The 13,716-nt window shown below is 49.2% G+C and overlaps 5 protein-coding genes across 5 annotated transcripts; 1 reads left to right on the top strand and 4 right to left on the bottom strand.

Moving 5' to 3' along the window:
- Positions 1-478: 478 nt before the first annotated feature.
- On the bottom strand, positions 479-3,540 carry M430DRAFT_180599 (hypothetical protein). The gene is made up of 4 exons (XM_024863786.1): positions 2,588-3,540; positions 1,730-2,467; positions 1,559-1,677; positions 479-1,436 (listed from the first exon to the last, which is right to left on the bottom strand). The coding sequence occupies exons 1-4, from the start codon at positions 3,208-3,210 to the stop codon at positions 496-498; spliced, it is 2,421 nt and encodes an 806-aa protein (XP_024718101.1). The 5' UTR covers positions 3,211-3,540; the 3' UTR covers positions 479-495.
- A 175-nt stretch (positions 3,541-3,715) lies between these two features.
- M430DRAFT_127573 (hypothetical protein) lies at positions 3,716-6,451 on the bottom strand. The gene is made up of 5 exons (XM_024862029.1): positions 6,260-6,451; positions 6,171-6,208; positions 6,035-6,122; positions 5,638-5,987; positions 3,716-5,583 (listed from the first exon to the last, which is right to left on the bottom strand). Exons 1-5 carry the CDS (start codon positions 6,291-6,293, stop codon positions 3,916-3,918), a joined length of 2,178 nt encoding a protein of 725 aa, XP_024718100.1. The 5' UTR covers positions 6,294-6,451; the 3' UTR covers positions 3,716-3,915.
- An 861-nt stretch (positions 6,452-7,312) lies between these two features.
- Positions 7,313-7,732, bottom strand: M430DRAFT_22253 (hypothetical protein; the record flags this gene model as incomplete). Its single annotated transcript, XM_024864667.1, has 2 exons — positions 7,313-7,614; positions 7,663-7,732. 2 exons carry the CDS (start codon positions 7,730-7,732, stop codon positions 7,313-7,315), a joined length of 372 nt encoding a protein of 123 aa, XP_024718099.1.
- Positions 7,733-8,898: 1,166 nt separating this feature from the next.
- M430DRAFT_127570 (hypothetical protein) lies at positions 8,899-10,255 on the top strand. Its single transcript, XM_024862028.1, has 2 exons — positions 8,899-9,283; positions 9,337-10,255. The coding sequence occupies exons 1-2, from the start codon at positions 8,998-9,000 to the stop codon at positions 9,999-10,001; spliced, it is 951 nt and encodes a 316-aa protein (XP_024718098.1). The 5' UTR covers positions 8,899-8,997; the 3' UTR covers positions 10,002-10,255.
- Positions 10,256-10,681: 426 nt separating this feature from the next.
- Positions 10,682-13,180, bottom strand: M430DRAFT_22251 (hypothetical protein; the record flags this gene model as incomplete). Its single annotated transcript, XM_024864666.1, has 3 exons — positions 10,682-12,849; positions 12,903-13,030; positions 13,080-13,180. 3 exons carry the CDS (start codon positions 13,178-13,180, stop codon positions 10,682-10,684), a joined length of 2,397 nt encoding a protein of 798 aa, XP_024718097.1.
- Between the last annotated feature and the right edge of the window lie 536 nt (positions 13,181-13,716).

The raw sequence follows: 13,716 nt of genomic DNA, 5'->3' as shown, positions 1-13,716 counted from the left end.
TAAGAGTAAAAGAACGTAATGCATTTCTTTGGTATCATTCCATGTCAATAAGCCAGTGATCTGGGTCTGCTGAACTCCTGTCCTTAACTCCTCCGTTGAATTACCATTTCCATGTCAACTCCACGCCCGTCACATGCAGCATTCCGGTGAAAAATCCAGCATAGTTAACGCCTCCATGTCAATAGTTCAGAAAAGGTTCAAAACCAGTTCGGAATATCAACTCCATGCACGTTACATGCCGCACCTCCGATTAGAAGAAAAGAAAAAGCCACCTTAATTAACGCCTCCATGTTGATAGCTCAGGAATGGCTGAAAGACCAGTTCCATATCAACTCCACACACGCACATTACGTGCAGTGCTTCCGATTAAAAGTCCATCACAGTTGACGCCCACGTCAACAGTTCAGAAATTGCCGAAAGAAAACATACGAAAAAAAGGTGTGTGGAAAAAGAGTGTATGAAGAAGAGAAAGCGAATGATAGGACGTTTACCACTTTAGGGTAGAATATCCGCATCGTCGGCACTGTCATCATCATCATCTTCGTCACTCTCGAGAGAGGAACTGACGAGCTTGCCGTACTTCAATGCTACCTCGCTGTGCATCTTCTCCGTGTCAATATTGACGCGCTCCTGAAGTCGCCTAATCGTGTCGTCAATGCCTCGAGATGGTTTGATATTGAGCGCCTCGCATGCAGCGCGGACGTCCTTGCGTGTTTGGCCGCTCGTGTAGACCCACTTCACTGTCTTCTGACGCTTTGACTCTTTGGCCTTGTGCTTCTTGGAGACTTTCGATATGTCGTCGTCAGCTTTGCGCTTCCCTTTGCCTACACCACCATTGTTCTCCTTGTTGGAGCCAGATTCGTCCAGTTCCTCAATAGTAGACAAAGCGGAATCATCTGAAGACACTGACTTATTGTGGTCTGAAGAATTCTCTTCCTCATCTGTCGCCATCAACAACAGCTGCTGCAGTCTTTGGACTAGGTCCACAGATGTTTTCATTATTGGCACTCTCTCCTGCGGCGGTTCGGTCGGCAAGAAGCCCATCATTGTTATTTGGCTCTTATTGTAATCGTTCAGCCACGGATTCTCTACTGCCCATTCTTCCACAGTGTCTATGACTTTTTGGCTGTTGTATTCCCAGTATTTCTCGATGATATCGAACCAGGGGCTTGCATTAGACTTGGGATTCGGTCCTTTCATCTTGATTAGCCAGCCAATCATAGCATGTCTGACGGTCTTGATTTGAATCTGCATCTTGTGCTGAAAGGCTTGTGGGTTTTCGTCGTCATCTGTGAAGCTTGGTTCATTGAGCCAAGGCAAAGGTGCTCCAAGGATCATTGCTTGGATGCTGACAAGTACAGCAAGAATGGTGCTCTGGTTCGGCTGCCACATTTGGCTTGGGTCACCGGGCCAAGTGTTGAGAATCGAAAGACAAACTATGCATACGTGTAAGTACGACAATCCAGTGTTCAAATATAGCGGGTATTATCGAGCAGACAAAAGTGGATGAGATGAAATTCTGGGTGGAGAAGGGCTTAGAAGAAACGAAAATACTAACCATCGCCTCCATGATGAAGATTTGGATTCATTGCGGGACTCTCAGAATCGACTCCTTGCAGGACAAAAGCTATCTTCGGAGGACTGTGAGGATAGTTACTCGGAAGAACCATGTCGAAGCTAGTGCGAATCGTCAGTCAGTAGAGGGTTGTCTTTTGGTTGTTTAACTCACTTGAATAATCCTCCTGCATATGGAGAACCTTCCACTCCGATAATAAGCACCTTCATCACATCCGAGCGGGACTCCGCAACTTTTACAAATACACCATCTGGGAGCGATGTTGTCATATTAGAAATCTCCTTTCCGATGGCAAGCATCCGGTCTTTGGTCGTGGAAGTGAGGCTGCGAAACATCTTGGCAAAACGGTGATTTTCCAGAACCTCGTCAGTAAACGTCACTCTGTTTTCCTCGGCAAATTTCGTCCAGGGGTTTTTGAAGCCTTCCATAGAACGAATGCTGTTGTCGAGAGATTCGCACTGAGCCTCAAGTGAGCAGTAAAGCTTGATAATTCTGTTGCAGATATCGATCGGGTCTTGGCCTTTGGGGTGGCTAGAGGGTCGCTTCCCTTGATAATTGGCTTCAGCATCCTTCTCTGTAAGTTCCAGGAACACTTTAGCTTGCCGATAGGTGTTGCTGAAGCAAGTATACAAGGATGGTGACAAGTCTCTCAAGTCATGAAATCCTTGCTTCATTTCTCCAATACTAAGAGCTCGAAGACCAGGGCTCTTCTTTCGGTTTGGTTGTTGTTCAAAGAGGAGCTGAATAAGCTTAGGATTCTCAGCTATGCTTTCAACAAATGAAAACAGGCTATGGTAGAGGGTAGATCGCTCTGTGATCTCTTTGATGGAGTCGTTGCGGATCAAAGCACAAATACGATCCATCAGAAAGCTTGTCTGAAAGAGTAATAACCTAAAGCATTCAAGAATCAGTAACTTTCTTAGCTGGGGGCGTGGGTGTCCCAAAACTAAGGACAATGCATAAATCAATCCGTGCAAAGAAGGAAGCAGCTGGTCCTTGGGGTATGCTTACTCATTGAGATCCTCCGCAGGGGAGGCTGAGGCCAACTCCACGTCAGGTAGGAAACCCTCAAGTAGGGCAAGGACAGAGGCGATCAAGGAATCCGAATGCTCATGTGTCGGAGCAGGGGGAGCGGCCGATGTCTTGTAACCCGCGGAGGCGTATCCTGCTTCGTACCCAACCCCCGAGTCCTTAGAAAGATTGGCCTCATCCTGTTTCTTCGAGTTGTTAGATGCAACACGGAGCTCTAGCTCCTTCTGATCAAAGTGGCAGAGAATCAGCCAGATACCTAAGAGTCTGGCTCCCTCGCAGCAATGATTCAAAGAGCCAATAGATGTGACAACAGTGGTCTTGTTTAATGTTGGTCTCTCACCACAGCCAAGGCACGTCGACGTAGTGCATACCTTGCAGCGAAGCTTGGAGATCTGGGATTGGACATCAGGTCGAAAGATACCCGGGGAAACGAACCAGGGCCAGACGTTCGAGCTGACTTCGTTGTATGTAAACAGCGTGTGGCAAGATCGGCATTCGAAGTGGAACTTGGAGTAGAGAGCGTGAAGTTGTTCAGAACGAGAAAGTCCAGTTTTGTCTTTTGACGACGCCAGTCTGTTGGCAGTGCTGTTCTGTGCCCCCATTCTACTTGAGAGTCTTGACGCTGTTCGAGGTGCAATGGTTGGTGTCGATGTTGTAAGTGGAGGAAAGATCGAAAGAGCGCGAAGTTGTCTTCACAGACGCGCTCCGTGAACAAGAAGAGTCGCGCGTCTTCGCATAAGTCACGCATAGCGAAGTGATATTGAGTGAATGTGCTGGACCCGACTCGACGGCCCGAGCCTCGAGTGAATAGGCGAGGGACTTGACAGGACTTTTGCCGAGACGGACATTCTGCCCGCGACAGTAGAAACGGCATATGCTACGCAAAGCGAATCAAAGAAAGTCAAAAGGTGTTTTGTTTATCAGATCCTCCCTCCTCAATACAGAGGAAGAGCTGGAGTCGGGAGCGGTTGTTGGTGGGGTAGCGGGGTTGTCCGGGCTATTGTTAATCCGCCGAGCCTCCACGTTTGACCCCTTTTGCCAAATGCCTCCCCTTTTACAGACTATCGTAAACTAACATTACAATACACAATGGAATATAGTAAGCTATCCAGGCAACTTCTCCATGTCTAGTTGTAGATGTCAATCCATCGCTATCAACATAGGAACGCTACGTCCTGCTATTATTACATCCATACTCATCCATCCCATCTCTCATCATCGTCAATATGTTGTTGTCGCCTGCCAGCAGCTATGTCCTCCAACGCCACGCCAAAAAGCCTCCTTCATTAGGACCTCTCGCCCTCGGCTCACAACTTCTTCCCAAAAAACCCCTTCTTCTTCTTCTTCTCCCCCGTTTCGTCTTTTGATGACTTACCTTTCTTCTCTAACTTCTCGCCATTCAACGGCTTCGAACCGGCGGAATTGATGCTCATGGCAGCCAGCCCCGCAGTCGGAACGAGCCTGGCATCGTATGTCGTCCCTGGAGCATGATGTTGGGGTGGCGGCGCAGCTGCACTACTCGGCACCCGCCCTCCGGGTAATCCCACTGCGTGTCTTGATACGGGGCCGCCGGTGGCAACTCCAGCTGGTTTGGGCTCCTCCCGCTCGAATAAGTGAGCTGGGGCTTTGGGTTTTGGTCGATCTACAGGTAAACCTAGCTTCCGTCGATCTTGGCTCAGATCTCCTACTTGCTTGACAAATAAGGAGGGGGTAAGCATGTGGCTTGTGGCAAGAAAAATGTCCCGCCCACTCGATCTGGAGACTTCGTAGCAAGCCCGAGATTCCGAGTACGTAGCTCCACCGGCCACAAACACAATAATTCTCTGCCGGATCTCGTTCCGTTCAGTCCGGCTTCGCGCCCAAGTTGGCTTAGCACTTCGAAGTGAGGTTTGCGCCTGCGCAGCCATTTCGTCAGAGTTATCCAGAGGCGGTTTGGTATAAGGAAAGATCCCTTGATCTAGTGTTCCTTTGACGCATTCTTCTAGCATGAGCTTGAGCGCCGGTTCGTAGCGTGATAAAGCATACTCCTCTTCTTCCGCTGTCGGGACGGTCTTGCGAGGAAACAAAGGTGGAGGTGCAGGTTTGATGTCTTTGAGGGCTTTTGATACACGTGCTCCAAGGAGTTCCATGTTGGCGACCGACTCAAAGTCATTGGGTGGGAGAGAGGAGTGCGATAGGAGCCGCTGGATATCTTCGGGTATCAGTCCGTCGCGATATATTACGTAGAGCAGTATGAGTCTCAACCGATCCGTTGGGACAATACTCTCGTCATCTAGCAGCCGGACAATTTGGTCTGCAATATTCTTTGGTTTTCGGAAGTCCTCGTCTAGTCCAGTCGCGAGTGTTTGCTCCACTGATGCAATATCAGGTAGCTTGTGCTGCTGGAATATGTTCATGCAATCTTGAGCCATAGTCAAGTGCAATGAATATGCATCCTTCAATTCTTGGAATTGTGGTAACCCTGCCAGCATATCCTTGATAGCATTAAGACTGGTAGCATCTCCATCGCTGTTCGTGAAATGCGGGTTTTCGTCGATAAATTTTTGGAAATCTCCCATCAGCTTCTCAATTGTATCCTTCATATGTCTGTGTCTATTATCGACCCAGATCTTATCCTTCTCGCCTATCTCCATGTCTTTCTCCACCGCGTCTGAGCTCCCTTCACGCACGACAGTTCTGTAGAGCACTTTATCCCCTTCCTTGATGGGCAAGAGGTCATGTGCCATGGCTTGATATGTGAATTCATGGATCAGTGGCGCGATGAGGTCCATTGACCTATCTGTGATTAGGAGAACTCCCGGTGGCCGGGCAGTTTGAGGTGGGAAGTTCGTGTGGTATTTCGCGTATGCATCCAACTCATCTTGTACAAATCGCGCAAGATGCGAACAGAGAACGCTGGCTTCGTGTATCGGATTTCGTGGCCTGTAGTATCGGATCTTTGGGTATTCGCCCAGTGAGACGCAAATTCCGGTAATCTAAGATACAACATTCAGCATGGCATTTGTGAAACAAGTAACATGAGATCTGACCTTCTGTGCCAAGAGTTGCATATGATCCCGAACAAGCTCATTACAAGCTGGATGGTATAATATGGGAAAACTATACGGATCTCTGAATGTAATTAACTGTGATTCCCGGGGGAAAAAGTCTACTGATAATGTCTCGAATCCTGCCAGTTGTTCTCTCGCATTTGCCGAAGAGTCGATGCGCCGGCGCATCTGGGGGTGAAGGAGGGCAAGCCATACTAAGTATGACTTTCGGTATCTCCGACGCTCAAAATCAGCCATGAGGCAGTCGACAATATGTGGCTCTGGGGATAGTATGTATATGGCATCCATATCGGGATTCGGCCCCCTCCTCTCCTCGATCCTTTCGATGTCTGCTCCCATCTTAGCTGCGGGTCTCTTGTCGCCCAATATTACGTACTCGCGATGTTTTCGTTGAGGATATCATCTTCCTTAAGGACATTGTCTATAATCTTCTTGGCCCCTTCATCAATGACCAGCACCTTCCACTTAAGAGCGCGTCAGCACGGCCACGGTATTGGTATCAGAACACCTACGTCTCCTCGAGTTATCTGCTTGATCTTCTCCAGAATAACTGTTCACCGTCATCAGTCGAGGTACCGCTGGCAACGCATGATCCGCTTACTGTCGCGCTGCTCCTTGATCGCTGAGGCCCCCATGCTGGGCGCTGGAGACCGAGCTGTCGAAGAGATCCCCACGTTAGTTGGTATGTACACGGCAACCAACTATCCAGTACCTATGTATCAAAATCGCAAATCTTTGATTGGGCGAGGAAGAATCTAGGAGAGCGGTTATATGTCTCTTTGTCTCTTCGTTTGGTGGAGTTTCGAGGATCATCATCCGAGACGTTCATGGTCTGAGGCTCTGCGGGTCTGCGGCCGCTAGTGCCGGCATATTTATCCTCCGAAGTCTCCGCCGTGCATACATGTGCAGTAGGTATTGATGACTGAGGCAGTAACATCTTTCTAACATGTCCCTACCGAGTTTACATTGTCCTCATTTTCTCATTTTCAAAGTGAAATGTCGATGTCAACGGTACTTAGTTGTTCCAACACCATTAAGCTTCTCATCCCTGACTCTACCGTACAGCCTAGTGGTGAGCGAGAATCTAGATTTCGAGATGAGCAAAGGCCTGGTTGATCAGAAGGTCCCCAGGCTCCGAAGATATTCAAATATCTGGATGGTGATATTAGCACATTTATTTCTAAGTCATACCTTGTACGAAAGTACCTTCTCTTTATTTCGATCAAAAAGAACTTCTGGAGTCATAAGTTAGCCATGAACCCTGTTCCTCAGCTAAATTTATCTATAAAACCAGGTATCATGCGGCTCCAGGTAGTGTTGCTTTGGAATATCACCCATCGTGATATTCGCCTGCTTTACAGCACCATACGCCCCCCTAGTTGAGGAAAGCATATGTGGTTTGAGTTTTCCGTACCTCATTATTCATACCGAAACATTCCATTTACGCGTCCGCGACTCCGTGGAGTGGCAGTGACTACCCGTCAAGTCACCTTGTGAGAAATGGATTTTATTTTCCTTCCATTAGATGTTGGATTTTCTTATTATACCTACTTGTCATCTAGAGACAGCAGCAGGTCTGTATATAACCCAAGAGAGCCATCTCCACACGCAATCTCAGATCAGCAAGCTCCCATTCCCTCCGACGCCGAACCCATTAGGCCTTGTATTCATCACCCTCCATCTTTAGAGCATGGGCAAGGCCATAAACATTATCCTCATCACGTTTCTTGTACTCATCGCCCTCCATCTTCAGAGCATGAGCAAGGCCATAAACGTTGTCTTCATCACGTTTCTTGTATTCATCACCCTCCATCTTCAGAGCGTGAGCAAGTCCATAAACGTTATCCTCATCGCGTTTCTTGTATTCATCACCCTCCATCTTCAGAGCGTGTGCGAGGCCATAAACATTATCCTCGCTCCGCTCCGCCACACCTGAATTCCTAGCATCTACGGGTGCTGGGACGATTAGCGGATATTCCGTTTTGAGGATTGGAAATTTATTACCAGCAACGGGAGCAGCTATACCCAACGCCACGAACCCAGTCACAGTAACTAGTATGTTTCTGAAAAGCATTCTGACTTTGCGGGCTACTTTTCTCGCAAGGAGTGTATTCCGTTATTGACTGGCGAGATCTGATCCGCAGAGATGGGAGGGAGAGCTATTGATGATAGGTTCCTGGGCCGGCCTGTGTTCTTATGGTTCACTTTTCAAAGCCTGTAATCTATCACACTGCCCAAAGTGGGGTATACATATTTGCTATCTTGAACATCCTCTTTTCTTTGGGCCTTCCCGGATTGTATTGTGACTAGTGCCATTCGAAACGATCAATACGAGAAAACGGCACAGCAAGTTGGAGGTGTCGCCAGGCATAGAAACAGGAAGGTACTTGAAGATAGTCTTGCTCGGAATCGAGACTTTTCAACCCATCGAGTTTACAATATAATGCAAGTACTGTCGAAGAACTGCGGGAAGTGGCATTAGTTTATTGCTTACTCGCCCTCGGCGATTCTTCCGCCACTTCAGTGCAGACGAGCCATGAATACTGGAATAGGCAGTTGCATGGAGATAGTTGTTTATCAGACCTATCAGTAAGCGGATAGCACGATGTCAGATTGTCATTGACTCAAGGCTGTTTGATTGTACGTAAAGAGGAGCTTGAGCTCGTAGAGCGATAACCTACGTAAGTGCGGCGAAGTCAGGATAATCCATAAGCATGGATATACTTCGGTGTGAGACATTCTTCCTATCTTCCGTTCAAGCCATCTTTTACCAAGTTTATTATTATTTGTATTGTTGCATTGATACCTCGTTTACATCGTGCTTTAATCGAAGCATTCGAAACTCTTTGGCCAACACGCGATCAAAACGGCAGTTGTGGACTTCCCCGTACTCGATAAGCTAAAAATATAGAAGATTTAGCAAGGGGAACCCAGGTGTTATGCTTATCGACTGTACGTTAAAGTCACTAGATCAATGTGGCGGGGTATAACGTACGGAGTAAGACGGCAATTGAGGATTCCGCTTACAGGTCAACCATTGATTTCACCGCCATCATGCAGACTGTGCCGCAGAAGGTATTCCTCTGTACCAAGCTATCGGGCCACAAGTCTTCTGCCGATAACGACGATCGCATCACCACCTGCCGGATATGTAGTGGATCAAAGATGTTCTAGATTTTGACTCCCTCAGAGCACTGTGCGCGCAATCGTACACTTTTCTGCTCCTTCATCCGTCTATAAACCTGGAAGAGTTCTTTGTAGAACAAGAAGGCCGATACTTAACTTCTGGAAGCTCGGGTGTGGGGTATCAATGGCTTACTCTGTAAACCATATATCATAATGTTCTCGAAATGGACCAGTACAGCCTCATCTGCGGGGCTTCCAAGCAATGAAAAGGATGGTAGTTCCGCTGAAAACCTCCTTCTCTCTTCATCTCTAGAAGAAAATCGGGATGCTGAAGAATGGACAAGAGCATCACCTCCATCGCGCAGGAGCCATTGGCTATGGACGATCCTCAATATTCTTCTCTTCCTCTTCTCGCTCTCTGTTCTCTTACATCAAGCCTATCAGAAGCATGCAGAAGCGCGGGTCAAAAATGGACTTCTTAAGAAAACCTCTTTTTTCTGTAAGGATCCACAGCTCTCCCATTGCGTTCAGAAACTGACTCCTTTTTCGAAGCTCCCATTCTCGACCGGGTGGAAATTCCAACATACGTCAAGCAGACAGACGGCAGTCTTTTCGAGTCCGAGCATCCCTCTCCCTACCGCAACGGTCGAAAACCCGACCCCAAAGTGAACGATGCATGGGAAGCATTCGACAACATCCGCACCTTTCCCATCAGCGCCGACGACGTGCGAAGACTCGGCAAGGACCCCTCCCTCGCCGTCAAATTCCCCGAAGAATACGGTCTCGGTCCCGACGCATACGTCGCGCAGCTAGACATCTTCCACCAGATCCACTGTCTGAACCTCCTGCGCCATCTCGCATGGGCCGAGTACGACCGCGACGAGCAACACGGCAAGAAACCCTACTCGGAACTGCATTGGGTGCACGTCTCGCACTGCACCGACATGCTGATGCAGAATATCATGTGCGCGGGCAACACGGACGTGCTGACCTTCAATTGGATGGAGACGCAGAAGTGGCCCTTCCCGGACTTCTTCGTCAATCATCAGTGTCGGGACTTCGACACCATCGTGAGATGGCAGGAGGAGAACGCTCTCCCTTTGATGATGGGCCGGAATCTGACGAGGCCGCCTGATGCGAAGGAAATCCCGGCTCCAGATGCGTACTATGAATTGTTCGGGAAGGAAAAGAATGTCTCGATCCACCATATGATATGATTTCTCCGGACTCTGGGGACTCGGGCTACAGTACAGTACCAGCCCATAATGTTTATATTCCTCTTTCGAGAGAAGAACCCCGAAAGGTGATTAATTCCTTCTGACTTCTGGGTCGACGTGGAGAGCCTTTTCAACCATACTCGACAAGGCTGATAGGAAAGGGCGATAGATAACTCGATAACTCAAAGTCGGAACCAAATGAAGATATGCGTCTGCAGTGATAGAATAACAATGAATCAAAATAGTTCAAATGGAAACGCTTGCAGCTCAGTTCACGTGATATCTAGAGGTTATTAAGCTATTTGGTCCTATATCCAATCCGATGTTCGATTTCCAGCCCAAGCTGAGGAAAGCTCCCCGCATTTTCGAATGCGGAGGTGCCACATGTGTTCGCGGGTCTGCTGGACCCCATGAGCCTCAAGATGGACTAATCGAAAGTATTATTAAGATGGGATTCATCTCGTCGAAACTAGTACAATTCACGTACGAGGGTCACATAGAGAAACAAAGATCAAGGGCTGGCAGCAATACATCCTATCATTGCTTCATAGAGAAGCTAAGCAAATCCCACCATCTAGCTATTCAACCTCACTAACAACGTGGCATTGTTTTGTTTGCTCAACTCCCTGCCACGACGTCCTCCATTCTCATCCTGTCCGATGTATGCTGCTGTCCATCATCTACTGCCTTCTGAAAGCACCCTGTGGCGGTGGCGGTCCCCTTCCATCGAAGGGTCCCACTCCTCCAAATGCCATCCCTTCCGGGCCTTGGAAGCCCCCATTCATACCCGGAGGCAGGAACCCAGGCGGCGGAGCGTAGAAGCCTGGCGGAGGTTGCATTCTTGGAGGACCCATAACATCCGCTCCTTGAAAGCCACTGATACCTGGAGGTAAGAATCCAGGGGGGAACATCTGTTGTTGCATCGGCGGCGGCAAACGATTGCGCATTTCAGGGCCGGCGCCTCCTAGACCAGGCGGGGGTGCGATGTGGTGGCGCATTGGCTGCTGGGGTGGTCCTTGAAGGCCGGACTGCTGAGCCCATCCTGGTGGCATTTGATCTAGACCCGGAGGCGGAGCGCGTTGTAAGATTTGGGTAGGTTGAGGCTGGCGTTCATGCTGGGGCGGCGGACCGCGTTGGAAGGTAGATGGGTCTTCGAAGAAGCCGGGTGGTAATTGAGGACGAGCTTGCCGCTGGGAGGCACTACGTTCGCGTTGTGCTGCTGCTTCGCGCTGAATTTCAGCCTCCATAATCTGCTGTTGAATTTGTCGATCCATGGGTTTCTGGCCGGGTGGCATCCGCAGTAAAAGTTGTTCAGTTCGCTGCGGCTCAGGCGCTGCTTTGGCGCTTTGCATTAGATTCATAAGGAATTCGGTATTGCTGTGGCTCTGTTGCAGGTCTGGCCTCACTGACGACTGGCTAAGAGCGTTTTGACGTTGGCCAACTAGTTCATGTAACATTTGTTCTGGTCGCACAGCTGGCTGGCTTCCAGTTCCTTGACGCTGATTTAGCAAATCCTGAAGAGCTGGCTGCGAATTACGTGTGCTCGACCGACTTTCTTCCTGGCGATCAGGGCGATATTGCTGGAAAACATCTGGTGAAAGAATGGGATTGCTTTGCGGTTTGTCTGGAGCAGGGGGCTTTTGTTGCTGTTGAGCATTGGCTGGAGAGGTGGTACCCGAACCGGGCAATGGTTGGCCTTTTAATTTCTGAAGCAATTCTGCGAAAGCTGCCTTCTCGCGAGAATCCGGTGTTGTGTTTTGAAACAAAGCTCCAACTCCCTCAGCAGAAGCTCCTGACGCTGGAGGGTTCGATTCTGTTTGTCTTCGAGCAGGGTCTTCTTGCGGGGCGAAGAAAGACGTAAATCTCGAGGCTTTTCCGGCAGTCTTAGGCTTGGCCACTCCCTCTTTCTTTGCATCAATACCTGAATCCAGACCGTTTTCATCTTTCTGGGCTGCCCACATGCCAAAGAACTTATCTGGACCAGTATCGATAGCCAGAGGAGTGTCAATTTTGAGCTTCTCCAAACCAAAGGATCCTCCGGCATCAATCTTTTCTTCCACAAGGGGTTTGGCACTGCCAGCTTTATCCTTACCCTGCATCTGCTCTTTCCACTTCTGAAACTCCTCTTGGGTATGAGCTTGACTTCTCTCACCCGCTGGTTCGTCCATCCACTCAGGCTCGCGTTCTTGCCTATTATCTCTGTCCCGATCCCTGTCTCTATCCCATCTCCGGTCGCTTCGGTCATGGCGATTGTCTCCACGATCTCCCACTCTATCATCGCGGTCCTTTTCTCTCCATCCTCTGTTCCGGTCAGCAAATCTGTCTCCCGTGCTATTACGGTCTCTCGGTGTGGGAGGTCCGTCATGATCTGTTCGAAACCATGATTCGTTCCGACCTCGACCAGTTCCATTTCTACGGGTATCGCGCTCTTGGTCGTGATCAGCATCCCTGTCTCGAGTAAAGTTATCAAATCCGCGATGAGGTCTATCCTTTGTATCGCGATCTTCGCGATCCTTGAATCTCCCATCATCTTTGTGCCTGTCAACCCCCATGCGGCCGTTGAAGCGCTCAGCGCCTTCGGTCCCGAAACTCTTCCTAGGTTTAACGGTGCTCCATCCATCACTGTCCGCATCGCCATCCGCCCGTCTATTACGTAGTGAGTGGCCCCGCATATCTCGCAGTTCATTCTCCGTGTCTCTCTTCATGCCACGGAAGTTGTATCGGTCGCGGGAGTCAGCGTCTCGGGTAGGGGGGTGGTCAGGGGAATCAAAGGTTTTGTTCGCATTACGAATAGATGTTGAGGACGTGAAGGCCATCTTTGGAGGGCCAAGGATGATATCTTCAGGGTCTGCGCAGCATTAGTACACACAGCTGGTTTACTTGGTCTCGTGGTATCCTTACTTGCACTACCCCGTGATATATGCTGCGGACGTCTACTTGTCTGATCTAGCAGTACGTTAGAGTCATGGTTTTTGGCTCGTTCAGTTGCACTGGTCGAGTTACGGGTTGCATCTGCGGATGGTTTTGGTCTGAATAGCTGTCAACATGTATACTCAACGAAAGCAACGAAGAGCTTACCCCATCCATTGTTCTGCTGGGGGTAGACCTGGAGGTCGCAATAAAGATAATGGCGATTCTCGCAGGTGTATCAACTCCTCTGCTGTATATCGAATTGCCATGATTGCTGTGATAACTTGGGCTACCTTTCGTGACCCTGAACGTTCATCGGCTGCTCTGCAGGCCGCACAAACCGTCTGTGTAGAGAGGGCAGCACCTTGATAGCTCGATAGAGCAAAGAAGATCGGGGCTGAAGGGTGGAAGGAGGGTGGAAGGAGGGTAGAGATGTGTCAAATTGAGCGGTCGAAGTGGTGAGATGGGGAGGGAAGAGGCGAGGAGATGCTATGAGTTGGAGGGAGGGAGAGTGTCGTGACGCTGGCAAGGCACTCCTGGCAGCCCCCCGGCGTCAAGACAGGTCGAGCGTACAGGCGTAATGGAGGAAGAAGTAGGTCGTGTGAGGAAGTAAGGGGATTCCAAGGCGGTGGTGTTGATCGTCAAGGGTCAGGATTGATTGATTGTAGGAGTCGAGGTACAAGGCTGGTGGTGGTCAGAGGTGAGCTCATAAAGCTGGTAGACCAAGGCGAAGTGAATTCTTGTCAATGGATATTTATTATTGCTTTCGATGCTTTCGTCTCAAGGCTTTCGTCGCGGTGCTGTG

The sequence above is a fragment of the Amorphotheca resinae genome, assembly GCF_003019875.1.
Source record: "Amorphotheca resinae ATCC 22711 unplaced genomic scaffold M430scaffold_11, whole genome shotgun sequence".
Taxonomy (NCBI): domain Eukaryota; kingdom Fungi; phylum Ascomycota; class Leotiomycetes; order Helotiales; family Amorphothecaceae; genus Amorphotheca; species Amorphotheca resinae.
The sequence above is the reverse complement of the archived record's forward strand: the minus strand, read 5'-3'. Positions and strand labels throughout refer to the sequence as shown.

What these genes read in the sequence shown, in the direction of transcription:
- M430DRAFT_127570 (XM_024862028.1), top strand. Translation starts at nt 8,998, where the DNA reads ATGTTCTCGAAATGGACCAGTACAGCCTCATCTGCGGGGCTTCCAAGC. An exon ending in TAAGAAAACCTCTTTTTTCT is followed by an intron (nt 9,284 to 9,336) that starts GTAAGGATCCAC and finishes CCTTTTTCGAAG; the next exon opens with CTCCCATTCTCGACCGGGTG.
- M430DRAFT_180599 (XM_024863786.1), bottom strand. Translation starts at nt 3,210, where the DNA reads ATGGGGGCACAGAACAGCACTGCCAACAGACTGGCGTCGTCAAAAGAC. An exon ending in CCTGCGGAGGATCTCAATGA is followed by an intron (nt 2,468 to 2,587) that starts GTAAGCATACCC and finishes TGAATGCTTTAG; the next exon opens with GTTATTACTCTTTCAGACAA. An exon ending in TCTTCATCATGGAGGCGATG is followed by an intron (nt 1,437 to 1,558) that starts GTTAGTATTTTC and finishes ACGTATGCATAG; the next exon opens with TTTGTCTTTCGATTCTCAAC.
- M430DRAFT_127573 (XM_024862029.1), bottom strand. Translation starts at nt 6,293, where the DNA reads ATGGGGGCCTCAGCGATCAAGGAGCAGCGCGACA. An exon ending in GATCAAGGAGCAGCGCGACA is followed by an intron (nt 6,209 to 6,259) that starts GTAAGCGGATCA and finishes GACGGTGAACAG; the next exon opens with TTATTCTGGAGAAGATCAAG. An exon ending in AGCAGATAACTCGAGGAGAC is followed by an intron (nt 6,123 to 6,170) that starts GTAGGTGTTCTG and finishes CGCGCTCTTAAG; the next exon opens with TGGAAGGTGCTGGTCATTGA.